General features: G+C 38.3%; 1 protein-coding gene across 4 annotated transcripts in view; it reads left to right on the top strand.

Moving 5' to 3' along the window:
• LOC108242129 (C-myc promoter-binding protein) overlaps positions 1-16,184 on the top strand; it is an 88,985-nt gene that overhangs the window by 26,156 nt on the left and 46,645 nt on the right. For all 4 annotated transcript variants that reach the window (XM_037979968.1, XM_017426769.3, XM_037979970.1 and 1 more), the window contains exons 3-8: positions 597-843; positions 3,261-3,330; positions 5,870-6,039; positions 11,811-12,082; positions 15,340-15,406; positions 15,641-15,699. In XM_037979968.1, coding sequence (XP_037835896.1) covers positions 597-843; positions 3,261-3,330; positions 5,870-6,039; positions 11,811-12,082; positions 15,340-15,406; positions 15,641-15,699 — 885 coding nt within the window. The remainder of the gene's footprint in view (positions 1-596; positions 844-3,260; positions 3,331-5,869; positions 6,040-11,810; positions 12,083-15,339; positions 15,407-15,640; positions 15,700-16,184) is intronic.

Consider the following 16,184-nt stretch of genomic DNA (forward strand, 5'->3'; position numbering starts at 1 on the left):
AAAATAGTTATTTTTTCTTATTATTTATCACTTATATAAACTGAATGTATGCAAAGTGACAACACTAATACATTTGTCGTAGCCTACGTTATGAAATATTTATATGAATCATTGATACAATTATGATAGAAACGATAGAGACGATAGAAGACATTATATCACGATAGACACTTTTCTATCGTCCCCACGATATGTATCGTTATGTCGCCCAGCACTAGAATCAACTATGTCTGTTTGTTAGCAAAATATCTCATGAGCTACTGGATGCATATGATATACAGTATGTGATCAACCTCTGTCTGCCAAATTTTCAGCTAATAGCTGAGAGTTGTCTTGTTGATGATAAATTTCTATTTTGTCTGACAAACTTAGCTCTTTCTGTTATTTCTAATATCAGTTTTATTGGAAATAAGGAGGCTATGAGTGTAAAAAACTGGAATAGATTCCCTGATTTCGATGTAATTATGGGTTTTCATCTGATACCCAAATATTTTGTTGATATCTTTGTTTATATTCTTCCTTTAAATCGAACATTACTCATGAATGTGGCGTTACATGTGGCTAAAAGCCATGTTGTTAACCTCCCCTGTCTACAGTGTGCTGTATGAATGGAAGGAGCGACTGAAGCAGGGCTGCCACCTCATCCAGACCACTCCGTCTGGACGCCCAGCCAACATCAGCGGGAATTCCTCTCAGCGCATTTACATCACGTACCGGCGAGCTCCTGAGAGCCAGCCTCACGCCTCGCTGGCCGTCACTGACATCTGCATTATCATCCCGAGCAAAGGGGAGACGCCCCCGCACACCTTCTGCAAGGTGGAGAAGAACCTCAACAGCAGCATGGTGAGCGGGATGAGACTTTACCAGAAGGCTTCAGAGCGTCAATATTGTTATCACCTGCTGCACGAAAAGCTGGGGATAATGGGATTGTCTGAGTGTGTTCATTTGTTGTGTCAGCAAAATCTCTCATGAACCATTGGACAGATTTTATTGAAACTCTCAGGAATTAATAATTGGATGTGCAGCTGCAACTGATTAACTTTTGGAGTCAACCCCATTCAAGATGGCTGCCACAGCTAATCAGCTTTATCAAACTCAAAAATAGCTGTACCCGTGTCAATTTTCCAAATTTTCAGCTGAAATATTAAGCTGGTGGTAGCTGAGAGTCATTCCCAATTCATCCTGAGAGCAGTAACAGACCACACAAAATCTCATGAGATAGTACGCAATTATACATAAGGTAATTATCAAGGTTTGACCAAAATGCTTATAACTCTGTCCTTTCTCAGTAATCTTAGTCTAAATCTTTGGCAGCAGATGATATGCATTCCCTCAAGGCCTTTAATTAAAAAAACTGCTTTAAGAGTTTACATTTACTTTTGCAAATGTTTCCTAACAGAGTCTAGACATTTCCAGCTGATACCTAAGGGTTATGTAAAAAGACTAATTTCTATACCAGGGTAACGTGATGGAGACATGAATGCACAGTGCACCAGTAATGAACAAAGTGCATTAGTGTTCATGTAGTCCAAACTTCAAATATTTACTTCTCTGTTAATGTAGCCGGCTGTCAAAGAGAATTATTTTAAAATGGGGGATACTGAGGTAGCGAGTGAAGCGTGAGAATAACTAAGCATCTTTAAATGTCAAACTCATTACTGGTGGCAGGATTGTTTTTTTCTTCTAAGTTACTGCATGGTCTTTTTAAGTTTTTAAGTTAAGTTTGGAAATGTGCTCAGAAGTTTCAAATCTTAAACTAAACTGATTCTTCACGTTCCTTTAGTCCGTGCCTTTGATCCCAGCCTCAGTGGAGCTTTTATAGCCTCTTTATTTCAGTAGCTCTTAAGCCAGGCTAGGACTGATGGAGACTAGTTGGCGACTCAAAATTGCGAAATAATACAGAAATTTTTCATTGCAACCTCACCGAACTCTGAGGGTTTACAAGCAACTAGATTTTGGAAATCATGACCTAATTTCATGTGCGCAGCTTGCAAAACTGTATTTTAGGATATTCACATTATTTTGTTTCCCACCTTCACTGTCATCGTATCTTCTTCAGCCTGCTTTGTACCGATCTCATCAGCCTCTCTCACGTTTATGATTTAATGTGCTGGAGTACACCTTTAAGCTGAAGATAAGCAGATTTATACCAGTTTTTAAATGGTCATTATTTATCATCAACATGGTTTTAAGACCTGGACATTGGAGCTGTAGTCACGGATGTTTTCTGTCGTAAGAAAGCTCTGTGCAGGTGTCAAAATACAGCTCGAGTGCTCCAGAATCACAGAAACTAAACAGAGAAAGGTTCAAGACACCCACAACAACTGTGCAACTATTCTGAGACAAATCTTGTGGCGCCAATTTTTGTAAAACATGTTCAAAATTCAACCAACAAAACAGCCTCTTTGACTCTTGTTATGAATTCGAAAAACATTTTTTGATATGTTTGAGAGTCCCAAATCCTAATAATTCTTATATTTGGGGTCATTTAGCTGCAAACTTCACCCTTTTTTAAATTCAGCCAAAGGATGCTGTTCCCTTTCTCCTACTGTGATCTCATTTCCCGCCAACTCTCCACCATCTGGGTTTAATAAAGCATAAAATGTCTACCAAAATGTAAAAATGTTATACCAAGCTAAAAATGTTTTAATGGTTTTGTATTGAAATATAAAAATCTACTCTTAGTGATTGATACTTCAACATCTGAAGTGGGAGAATTGCATTTAGACACAGTCTGATAAAGTCCCCATAACACAAGCTCTGCAAACATATACTCTAAAGTAAAAGAAATAATGTAAAGCACTACTTTTTTGGGTACGTTCTTCATATAGGAAATAGCAACAATTCCCTTTGAGTCAGTTTTTACAGGGAAGCAATCCAATCTGCCTCAGCTGCTAGGCATGATGGGAAAATAAAGAGAAAACAGCAAGGAAGAGAGAAAACAAACAAACACAGGGCAGGTTGGTTGGGTCAGTAAACACGGATCGGAGGTTCAGGGGAAGAGAAAAGACAACCAGTCAATGACGGATACAGATGCATGGAAAGGGAAGAGATGCTCACTGAATCAGAGTGAGGTTGACCGCTAATGGATGGGGGAGGGGGAGGCCTAACAACAAATTCACTTTTGAAAAACCAGGTTAAGTGGAATTCTGGTCGAGATGAGTTTTTAAAATGAATATTTGTTCCTGATTTCCTCAAAGAGGATCCACATTTGTTAAAACGCTGTGCTGTGACTTCTCCCATTCTGCTCTTGTTTTCAGTGGGGCTCCTCTGTTTACCTGTGTTACAAAAAGTCTGTGGCCAAGACCAACGTAATAGCCTATAAAGCAGGTAAGCTTTCCTTCTCCACATTCAAACACTGAGATGAGCCTCAGAAATAATAAACACGTTGTCAGGTAGTTCTGCTCATAATGGTTGGCTTCACGGAGGAGAGAAACTTTGTAGAATTTTGGATAAATACTGCTGCTCTGTGAACACTAAGTTGGACCAGTTTTACTGAAAATTATTTATGATTTATTTTAAAGTCATGAATATTTATTACATTAAATACCCTTTTCTGTATTCAGTGCAAGTTTGTGTTTAAATGACATGGCCGTCTGTGGAGTGTGCGTCCTTTACAACATATTTAGGCTTGGTGAAACATGTTGGTGCCTTAAAAAAGAGAGTGATAAGATAAAGACCCTGCATGCCAGCGTTGTAGTGTCTGTTACTGTTACCATGTTTCTTTGTATTAAAGATGAAACTTTTTTGACATTTCAGTGCCAAAAGCACATTTGTTTATTTTTTCCTGATAGCAGATTGCAAACGCAGCTGCGTTTGGCTCAGCTTCACACCGACTGGCTGATGTTTAGTTGTTCATCTCCTGAATTTTGCAGGAGACCGAAAATGGGGCGATTTTTATCTGCTTCTCATTAATGCTTTGGATGAGTCAGGCTACAGAAATTTAGTGTTTCAGAACAGGAAAAGCACGGTCCACGTTAAAGCTTTGAGAAAATGTTTATGGAAAAACATGACAGCCCAATTAATTTTTTGAGGGATAAATTTGTGTTTGTTTTTTTAATTTGAAATGAAGTATTGCAAATAGAACCGCTCAGGAAGTCATTCTCTATGTTCTAATGATTTAATTTTATTAACTGCACTGTATGTTCGAACAGATCACGGCAAAAAAATCCTTCCAGTTTGCGGCTCCTTCAGACTGAAATCAGCTGGAGAAAAACTTAAAGCTGAAGGACTTGGTTTCTTTGAATGTTTTTAAGGCCATTCATTCTTAGAGATGTTTTAAATGAGGCGTCTGTTTGTAAATGTTTTAACTGATATGGTAATTCTTAGTTTTCTGGGTGTATTTTCACTGGCTTTATTTATTTATTTTTTAGTCCTGCTTCTTATTATGATGGACTTTAACTGTTTTGTGATAACTGGTTTTTATGTTTTGTAATGTTGGCGTGCTGCTACCATTCTTGGCCAGGTCTCTCTTTGAAAAAGAGATTTTTAATCTCAGTGAGATCTAGGCAGGTACAAGGAATTTGAGAATGTGTGGATTATTGTCTTAAAGTGCTATGGATGATATTTTATTTCCCCATGATGATGTCAAATGCATTTCATGCTTAATGTAACTTATTCACTGATTATCCATTCATTTATAACTGCCAATATGTCAAAGTAAAGACATGTAAATGAATAAAATCTTTTTTTCTCCATCACTGGAGTCTTTACATTAGTCCTAACAGTTACAATATATACAAAACAGAGAAATCTGGTAGCATAAATTGCAGATTGTTAGCAAATGCTGCAACCTCCACCCGCATATTTTCAATTGCAGTAGTTAGTTAATTGCAACAACGTTTAGGATATTCATCCATCTATTTTCTGAGGCAACAGTTTTTAGGACAGAAACTCAGAATTTCCTCTTCCCAGCAACACGCTCCAGCTTCTCCTCGATGATCCCGAGGCATTCCCAGGTCAGAGAGGATACATAATCTCACCAGCTAGTTCTAAGTTTGCCCCAGGGTCTTCTCACAGTGGGATGTAGCTGGAAAACTTTCAAAGGGAGGTGCCCAGGAGGCCTTCGAATCAGATGCTACCTCAGGAGCAGCAGCTCTACTCCAAGCTTTCCCTGGATGTTGGAGCTCCTCACCTCATCTACAATCAGCTTTATCAGCTGATTGTATCCAAGACTTTGTTCTTTAAGTCATGATCCAAACCTCACAACCATAGGTGAGGGTTAAAATGTAAACAGACCTGCAAATTGAGAGCTTTGTCTTTTGGCTCAACTTATTCTTCACCACAACAGACCAGAGGAACACCGGCCCAGAGCGCAAAAGTCATGGCTCAAAGATGCCAACAGAACCACATTATTTGCAAAAAGACCCTGAAGTTCATTAACCTGGCATCTTCCTCTCCTCTACTGAGACTTCAAATATTGTCTACGAACACCACAAACGAAACCAGTGACCAGGGACAGCCCTGGGGAAGTCCAACCTCTTGACTAGCTTTTTGCACATTCTGGGGAAAGTTTTAGAACTTATTTTGATAGTTTGTCATTATAATTATTTGCATTTTCCAGCCATTCTTTGTGGTGTAGTAGCTAAAGTTAAATATAGCAGTCTTTAAAACTCAGACAGTAAAGTCATTACTTCATTATTACTTATTTGTCTCAGTTGACAGTGACTAAGTGTTCAGAGGCAACACTGATTTAATGAGGCGCCGCATTATAGCTGTGGCTTTATTTACTGAAACTTGTTTGGTTCTATTCTGAGCTTATTGAAAGCATGATTTTGCCTCCACATCGTTTTGTTTATTTGTGTTCACAAGAAGGAGTTTCTTAAATGAAATTCACAATTTGTTTGTATCATTTTTCTTTTGCTATAAGGTTTATTCAGCAGATACCCTGAGGAGGACTATGAGTCATTTCCTCTGCCAGAGTCTGTCCCTCTGTTCTGCCTTCCCATGGGGGCCACCATCGAGTGCTGGCCAGCAAACACCAAATACTCTCTCCCTGTTTTTTCTACCTTTGTCCTCACCGGAGCCTCAGGAGAGAAGGTAAGAAGGATAAACGCATAGCTTCACTTTTTGTCTGTCACTCTTATTTAGACTGATTCAGATTGGTGACAAACATCTTGACAGCAGCAGCAGATGCAACACGCTGCTGGTGACTTACAGACTGTTTTTGCTATTTATTCACCAGATATCACTGCAGAAAACTCACAACGCACTGTATTCTAAAGGAGAACTGGGTCAGGCTTGTTGCAATCTTCTGGAGAAAACTCTGCAGCTTCATATTGAATTATGTCCTTTTCAGACAGTAAAAACATAAAAACCTCATTAATTTGGTACAGTCTTTAGTGATAAGTTTCATTGCCTTGAAGTTAACGTCCTTATTTTCCAGAAGAAAAGATGCCTTTTTTGCTGCCTACCACCACAAGATTCAAACAAGCACCCCATTTTTTGATCTTTTATTTATACAACTCAAATTCCGAAAAAGTTGGGATGTCGTGAATAAAACAGAATGCAAAGACATGCAAATCTCATGAACCCATATTTTATACTTAGTTTAGATATCAAATGTCTAAACTAAGAAACTGTAAAAATATTTAGAAAAAAATGAAGGAATTTTAAATTTGTTGGCAGCAACACATGCAAATTCATAGGCAGGGTCATGTTTACTGCTATGAAGCAATGTATCCCCTCTTCTTTTAACAACAGTCTGTTTGTGGCTCTGGAACAGTGGTTGGGCAGCTGTCTTGGGACTGGAAGGTCACAGATTTTATTCCCCTACCATTCCTATATGTCACGGTGTCCTTGAGCAAGACACCTATTCCCTAACTGCTCCCCAGGCAGCTTAAATAGCTGCCCACTGCCCCACTTGTGTGATGGGTCAAATGCAGAGAACAAAGTTCGACATTGCATGGGTACATACAATGATGACAACATATAGCAAGTTTTTTCTAAAACTTCTAGTAACTGAGAGATCAGTTACTGGAGTTTTTAGAGGGGAATGTTGTCCCATTCTTGTCTGATGGAGGATTTTAGTTGTTAAACAGTCCGGGATCCAGTTTAGTGGCCTCAGGATTCTGTCTCTGCTATTTGCAGATGATGTGGTCCTGTTAGCGTCATCGTGCGGGGATCTCCAGCTCTCTCTGGAGCGGTTCACAGCCATGTGTGAAGCGGCTTGGATGAGGATCAGCTCCTCCAAATCTGAGGCCATGGTCCTCAGTCGGAAAAGGGCGGACTGCTCTCTCCGGGTTGGGAATAAGGTGCTGCCTCAAGTGGAGGAGTTTAATTTTCTTGGGGTCTTTCTTGTTCAGAAGTGATGGAATAATAGAGCGGGAGATTGACAAACGATATTGCGTACTCTGTACTGGTCTGTTGTAGTAAGGAGGGAGCTGAGCTGCAAGGCAAAACTCTCTGTTTACCAGTTGGTCTTCGTTCCTACCCGCGAAAGAACGAGATTACGGAAACAGGCAGCTGAATTGAGTTTTCTCTGCAGGCTAGCTGGGCTCTCCGTTAGAGATAGGGTAGGAAGTTTGGTTTTCCAGGAAGGACTCGGAGTTGAGCTGCTGCTCCTCCACATCAAGAGGAGCCAGTTGAGGCGGTTCGGGCATCTTGTAAGGAAGCCCCCTGGACGCATCTCTAGGGAGGTTTTCCTGGCATGTCCAACAGGGAGGAGACCCCAGAGAAGACCCAGGACATGCTGGAGAGACTGTCTCTCGGTTCGCCTTGGAGTCCCCAACAAAAGAGGTGGATGTGGAAAAGAGATGTCTGGGCTTCCTTGCTCAAGCTGCTGGCCCCGCCATTAGACTCTGGAAAAAGCGGCAGATAACGGATGGATGGATCCTCCTTTGTGGCTCTAATTCTGGGTTTGAAAGGTGGGCCTGCTGGGAAGAGACCAATGTTGACTCATATCAGTGAATCAAGTGGTGAAACAATCTTAGAAAAAAAACAAATAACATCTAGAATCCACCATGTTGGAGCTCAGATGGTGACAACCCTGCTGCTGAGTCATGTTTTATTTTCTTTGTGTGTTTGTGTGTTTGGGTCTCTCATTCTTGTGATACTGAACAGCAATATGCCTGCATCCAGTACTTTGCAGAGTTGGACCTGCATGCTGGGATCTGTATCCACCTTTTGATGTTTCCTACACCAAATGTTTTATTTACCAAAGCTGAATGTCATGTGTGTTTTTCAGTGTTTATTGTCCGTTTTTATTTTCCTTGTATTGTTTATTTTTCTGTGATGTTTATTTTCTTTGTATTCTGTTTATTCTATTGCCTCCCTCTGTCAGCTTCTGCCCCTCAGTCCTGCCTCTCCCACTCACACTTGTTCCTTGTTTCAATTCGCCTCACCTGTCACCACTTACCTCATCAGCCCCAGCCTACTTCTTCTCTCAGCCTTCTCTGCACATCAGTTAGTCATTCCTCTTGTCGCTCTGCCAGTCCTTTCTATGCAGCTTGTGTTTCTGTTGTCTTCCTGGATTGTTGTTTTTTTGTTTATTGCCACGTCAGCCTTTTGATTTATTTTATTATTAAAAAAATGTTTTCATTCTTCGAGTCCTTGCGTGAGTCTGCATCTTGGACCCTATTTACAGCCACACTGTTGACACTGAAGTAGAATCTTTGTGATTAAAATGTTGTGACTTATGAGGCCAAAGTTGTTGTAGTCAAATCCGCTAAAATGATTTTTGGATTTTAAATTGAACTCAAACTTCATAAAATAAAGTAGATAAAAGCATATACTGTATGTCTTTAACCATAGTTTCATTTTAAGCATACGTGCACATTTATTTTAGTAATAAGATAAATTCAGAGATATACATGCATCTCATTTGTTAGTGTCATAACCAAAATTGTAAAAAGTACCAGCTGCATGCAAGTATTAGAAACTAAAATGATCACTTGCTTTTTAAAAGTTACTTTTATTTGTTGAACTTTTGATGAATGTGACTTTTTATTTTTGCAGATTACAGCATCTTTGCTGCCTTAAGTCACATTCCTAATACAGTATATGAACAAAATTGTTTAGCTGCACCTGTAAATTACGTTCAGGTGTTTCAGTCAGGATTTGGGCTCAACCCCCGATTTTCAGTGATGGAAAGTTATTATTCTGAATCTGTGGCAACACTTTGAGGAAAGCCATTTTCTATTTCATCATGACAAATCCAGGACTGTAAAGACATGGTTTGATGAATTTGGTGCGGAAGAACTTGACAGTCTGTCACAGCTTCAAAAGTGGATCAGCTCTATACAGTCCCTGTTAGCGTGATGGTCAGGTGTAACCTTTGTCTCTATAATGTATCATTCTTACTGTGGAAACCCTTCTATTGCAACATTGAAGACAATATGATTGGCTCTAAATATTCATTTTGTATAACATCTAAATCTGTGTACCTTTATCATACATCAAAGAAGAATAATCAGAAAGGTTTGGCATTGCAGGTGGAAATCAGCTTCTCGGGATGATGAATTGTAGGAGCTTAAAGTTGAAGTAGTTCAGTTCAGAACTGTCAACTTAGCTCAAATTTTTCCATGAACATGAACTGCAAACATGACCTAGATCGTTAAATAGTGTTTATATGACGTGTGAACTTATACTATAATATGTAAATTTTCAAATTGCAAATTTAAAAATCTGTTAAATATTTTCACTTTAAAAAAACTAGAAAATTAGTAAGCTTTTAAAGTATTCTGCCTGTATCGTAATCATCTTTTAAATTAGTTTTAAAAGAATGAAAGAGAAATATAATTCTGTTTAATAATTAAGGCCGACTTTGAACACAGATGGATGCACACATTTCAGCTGTCACAGGTAGCAGCAGATAAGTCGGCTGGCTTTGGTTTGTGCAGGAATTGATGAATTGAGTCATATTTCCAGGATTTGTTTGTCACAGAACTGCCAATGACTCAACAAGCTGCTCTTTGGCCCACAGTTTGTCCTCACGGTATTGATTGTTCAGAGAAGCAAATTAAACTGTCTTTCACTACTTGTTGATGTTTTATTAAACAACAACAAAAGATATTAGTTTGGTTGATGATTACAACCTATCTGAGATTTGACACTGTGAGTCGGATCTTTTTTTTTTTTTTTTTTTAAGTATTTTTTTGTCTTAATGAGACTAAATAGTAACAAAGAAATTTGGAAAAGAGTTGTGGAGTGACCAGGAGTTAAATTGGGCTCAGCTCTGGCATTTATGCTTTGTCATCGTAGCATACTTCAGTGTGTGTATTTTTTGACAGTATATATTTTAACACCTTTTTCAGGGTATAAACTAAAGCTACAGTTTTCACTGAGACTTGGCCTTTCTGCTTTAGTTCTGCCAGAGACCACATGCAACCAATGCATCAACTTTTCAGGTTCAGGATTTATAGCAGACGCTGTGCGAGTTAGGTTGAAATCAACAGAGCTGTAAATGAGAGAAATATGACCTTTATTCCCAGCAGTTGCACTCTAAAACAGAAAAATACATAAACCTTTCTGCACACCTTCAAGCAGTCAGTTTTTAAATTAATGGACACAGTAATAGGATTCTTTAGATAACACACACACACACACACACACACACACACACACACACACACACACAGCTGAATGATGGGCAAATTTTAAAGTGATACTTCGTAGTGATAGTTAGCTCGTTTGTTTGGCCAAAAATAAACTTTATTTCTCCAAACTGAGGCCGTTCAGAGTAGAGATAGACTGATTAATCAGTTGAATCAGTCAATTTTGACCATTTTTTTTTAAATTGGCAATTGTCTGTACTTGTTTATATATAAACACTTACAAAGAAGGAAAATGAAGATGCAAGAGCAGCTTTTACAACTAGCTTACAGTACCCCTCAATTGCATTTTTTAAAAGTGAGAATTCTCTTCTATGTACTATTTTAAAGTGTAAGCAATTATTGTTATATTTTGTTAAATGAAAAATACATCTTGGTCAAAATAAACTAAAAAAACAAAACTGGTGTTGTATGTCAGTCAACGACTGCAGGAATTTTTTAAAATACTGGGATTGGCCATAAAATAAAATCATATTGGTCGGCCTCAAGTTCTGCAACAGAAAAGAGATTGTTTCTAACCCTTCCACAGAAAATGTATTTTGAATTATCTCTATAAACAATATTCACAAAATTATTCTGTAATTTTAGAACCACAGTTCTTATTGCCAGTATTAATTTTTCATTTTAGTAAAGGTGTGACTTGTCAATTTTATCTTAAACAAAATTTATTTTCTGTAAAGTCCAATTCAGATTTTGTCTGATTTCAATTTTGCCATAAAAATTAAAATTCTAACTTTATACATTTTATTTTTATTTAAACCTCTGCTTCCATAAAAAAAATAAAAAAAATTTTTTCATAAAAACTGATTATAGAACAACTTTTACAAATTTTGAAAAACAGCACCAGATTACTGATTGGTACAAAAAAAAATAATTTGAAAAAATAATCACAATATATCTTGTTTAGAAGTCATGCTATACTTCCTTAACAATACTTAACATTTTTTTAATGAATTTATCTTTTTTGCCTGGGATTGCTTCATTTAGTTTTCATCCTGAGCACTTCTCACAGTCATTGTCACATGTTCTGCTGGCAGGGCTATTGGTCGGGGGTTTGCTTGGACTTAAGCAGCACAGCTTAGGTATAATTAGTCTAAATAAGACTACTAACTGGTGCCCAGTATTTTTTATCAGAGAACTGCATTGTAAGAGAATGTTATTTATTTTGCTTCTTTTCAGGAGGGTAATTTTGTGGTAGATGGATGTGTGTGTTTTGATGTTTGTAGACAGATATGATATAACTCAAGTCTGCTCTTTCAGGTTTATGGTGCAGCCATCCAGTTCTATGAGCCATACCCAGAGGAGTGCCTGACAGATCAGCAGTTCTCCCAACTGGGTCTCCTAAGCCCACAAGAGCACAAACCATCCAGCATTACAGCAAATACCACAGATGGCTCCAACCCCTGCTCAGTCTACACCAACAAGTGTATCTGCTTGCTCTCTCATTGGCCCTTTTTTGATGCTTTCCGGAAGTTCCTCACATTCCTCTATCGTTACTCCATCTCAGGCCCTCATGCGCTGCCCATCGAGAAGTGAGTCAACTCAGTTTTTATGTTCTGTTGTTATAAAAAGTTGCGACAATGCTATAAAAAAGGCTTCTTTATGATTAGTAAAGCATTTAATCTCTCTAGTTATTTGAGAATAGTACAGAAGCAGTTTATGATATCTTAAAAACTGAGAAATTGTTTTTTATTTTTGTATGTGGATATGTATAAGAAGATGTGAATATATTTTGGAACTGATGACAAGATCAGGCTAAAGAAAAGAAAGCCACACAAGAAGTTTGGAAATAAAGTGGGATTGTAAAGGAGTAAAAAGAAAAAAATACAAAATAGGAGGAGGAGATTACTTTGACAGCCACTCAAAAAAAAAAAATGGTGGAAGACTTTAGTTTGTCAAAATGTAAAGAAAAAGTCAAAATACTATTTTTTTTTTTTCCACCAAGGTCAAAATACTGCAAATAAAGTTATTGGGGTTAAAAATGGAATCAAAAACCAAAACATCATTGGCAATTTTTGTAGTGACATTATGCTTAAGACGTTTTAATCACAGTCTATGGTTTCAGTTCATTTCTGCTGCTTTATTTGTCCCCTGTGGGGCATTTTCATGTGCAGCAGTGGGAGCATATACAATTAACATACACGGAACATCCAGCAAAAAAGACACGATACATATATAGAAAGCATGATGGTACGGAAATACAAACACAACAGTCATGGGTTAAAAAGTTCAGAAAACAAGTTCAAGCTAAAAATAATAAAACCCCTAAAATAGACTACCTTTTCCTCCTGGAGTTTAACAGGGAGATGGCAAATAGTAGGAAAGAATGTTTATAGCTGTTGGTTTTGGCGAATGAAAGTTTGAGCAATGTATCGGATGGAAGAAACTGGAAGTGTTGGTGTGAATGGGAACAGTCAGACAACATGGATTCTGTCTTCTCAGTGGGTTCGTTGATGTCACCCAAGGATTCAATGAACAGAGCCCAGCTGTGCTGTCCAAACAGCCCTGCAGAGACAGAATGGCCTCCCCAGACTGCACTTTATTGTTCCTGCTTGTCACTTTTTCTGTCTGTAGACATGTCCAGTATTTAAGAACCAAATACATACAACTATGGTTGGCTGAACCCAGCATGGGGAGAGTAATTGATTTGTAGGCATTTTTAATAGACCCATAAGATTGGTAAAGAATCATACCCCCCTGTTGGAACAGGAAACATGATGATAAAAAATTATGCGTTTTATCCAGTTAACAGTGGTGAAAGTCACCTTAAATCAAGTTCAGAAAATCTGGAGATAGTCTAAAGTTTCTGTACAATTTGAGAGATAATTTCAAAGGTGTTTTTTTACAATGGCCTTTGAATGAATGTAAACTACTGTCAGAAAAATCTAAGGGAAATTATGTGACAAGTAAAAAGTAAGTAGGGACACAGAAAGAAGTTTGAATCTTTGTCTAAAACCAGAATTGCTTTAGACAAGCGATCATTTATGTAGACAATCTGCCTCCATATGACTTCCCTGATATTCCAGACACTTTCGGTGCGAAGCGGAACCTCAAACCCATCTATCGCCATCTCACCATCAGTGTCCTTTTCTCCATGCCACGAAGCCAGGTCTCTGTGAAGGCCAGGATGCAGGCTTCTTTGAATTCATGTTTCCTAGTCTTGTAGCAGAAGGACCAGGCATTAGATAGGATGATGGAAGGCAGCGGCATATGAGACAGGTGTGGTTTCAGCTCCGGTTCATCGTGTTTCAATTTATTATCCTTAAGATGTTTCTACAGCTTAATTGGAAACCAACTGTAGTAAATTTATTTGATTGGACATAATTTAGAGAGGCGCACATCTATCTATATAAGGTCCTACAGTTGACAGTTCATGTCAGAGCACAAATCAAGCAGGAAGTCAGAGGAGTTGTCTGTAGACCTCTGAGGATTATGTCTTGAAGGACTCTTAGACCACGAGAAACAAATTTCTCTGGTCTGATGAGACAAAGATTGAACTCTTTAGCATTAATGCCATGTGTCATGTTTGGAGGAAACAAGGCACAGTTCATGAACAGGACAATATTATTCCTACAGTAAAGCATGGTGGTGGCAGCATCATGGCGTTGGGATGTTTTATTTAGCAGTAGGAACTGGGAGACTAGTTGGGTTTGAGGGAAGGACGACTGCAGCAATGTACTGAGACATCCTTGATGATAACCTGCTCCAAGGCGCTCTTGACGTCAGGCTGGGGTCACGGTTCATCTTTCAACAGGACAACAACCCAAAGAGCACAGCTAAGATCTCAAAGGAGTGGCTTCAGGACCACTCTGAGTGTCCTGGAGTGGCCAAGCCAGAACTCAGACTTGAATCCGATTGAACATCTCTGGAGAGATCTGAAAATAGCTGTGCACCGATACTTCCCAATCCATCCTGAAGGAGCTTGAGAGGTGCTGCGAAGAGGAATGGGTGAAACTGCCCGAAGATATGTGTGCTAAGCTTGTGGCATTATTCAAAAAGACCTGAGTCTGTAATTACTGCCAAAAGGTGCATCAACATAGTATTGAGCAAAGGTTGTGATTCCCTATGTTAATCAGTTTTTTTTATTTTTAACAAATTAGCAAAAATCTCATAAAACCTTTTTCACAATGTCATTATGGGGTATTGTTTGTCTTTTTTGTATTTTGTGGGGGAAAAAATGAATTTAATCTGTTTTGGATTAAGGCTGTAACATAACAAGATTTGGAAAAAATGAAGCCCTGTGAATACTTCCCCGATTCAAAGGGGTCCACTTCATCTGGCTTAGTCCTCAAATTTTATTCAAACTTTTCTACACATTCTGATTTTATTCTTGACATTATTTTGACTTTAACCTCAAAACTCTGAAATTTTCTTCCAGTTGTTGTTTTTGTGTGGCCTTAATATGTCCTTGTAGATAACCACTCTGGAATAAACTGTAGGTGAAGTCAAGTTAAAACAGGTTAAATCTTGTTTTTTATGTTTAATTGCAAAAATATCTCAAAACTGCAGTTCGAAAACCAGCTTCTATAAAGACAAGAAGGTGCACCCAATATGGTGCATTTGTGGAAATCTCTATCAGTCATGAGTCTTTTCACTTGAATCAGACACTTTTTTTTTTCTAAACAGACAAAAAAAGTGCCATAATTTTTCTTGAAACAATGCCACTCAGGTAATATGTAACATTCTTTTCATGTTTCACTGCTACACAAGGCTCACGACACATTTCTCTGCCTCCCACTGCTGTTATTTCTGGCCTCACAACCCTCCTGATGTTACTTCTTTTTCCCAGGCACATCTCTCACTTTATGCACAAAGTTCCCTTTCCTTCCTCCCAGAGGCCTCGCATCTTAGTGCAGGTAAGCTGTTTCTTTATTGCGCGGCTGAAATGCTGCTCGTGATTTTTGTTGCACAAGATGCACGGTAAACTCGGATGATCACCACTGTGCAGAAAATAGAGTGAAATAAAAGTGCCTGGAGGGTGCAGTAGTTAGATCCTCCTTTATGGATGAATGTTTAAATAGTTCTGTGCAGGTGTTGTATTTTTTTGCTTGGTTGGTTTAATCTGACTTTCCAGCTTTTTTTTTGTTCAGCTTTCACCACATGACAGTCTGATGTTGAGCCAACCAGTGAGTTCTCCTTTACCGCTCAGGTAAGAGCAGCTGCCATGAACGTTTTATTGTCAAACTTTAATCTTCTTCTCAGGCTGAAAAGATGGACTTGTATGCAAATGTTTGGCTGTCTCTTGGCAAACTATTGTTTTGAAGCAAAGAGAAGTAACAACTGTTTAACCTGCAGGAAAAACAGTCCGATGTCTACATGCTAAAGCTTCATTTCCTTAAGTTTTACATCATTTGATTTATATGTGATGCAGTATTTTCTATTAATAAGTTAGCTGAGAAAAACGAACAATAACAGATTGACCCTCTACCCTTTTAGATGCCAACCTTTTAGCAAAAGTCAAAGTGTACTCTTGATTTTTAGCTTTTTAGTTCTGATTTTATGAACTTTCACTCACTGTCCTTTGCAGAGCACTTCACACTTCTGATATATTTCTCACCAAATTTTAAGAAAAAACAGATTTTAGGTTAAAAGCCTAGCATTCCCTTAAGGATCTAGCATTCCTTTGAGGAATGC

The sequence above is a fragment of the Kryptolebias marmoratus genome, linkage group LG15 (genome assembly GCF_001649575.2).
Source record: "Kryptolebias marmoratus isolate JLee-2015 linkage group LG15, ASM164957v2, whole genome shotgun sequence".
Lineage (NCBI taxonomy): Eukaryota > Metazoa > Chordata > Actinopteri > Cyprinodontiformes > Rivulidae > Kryptolebias > Kryptolebias marmoratus.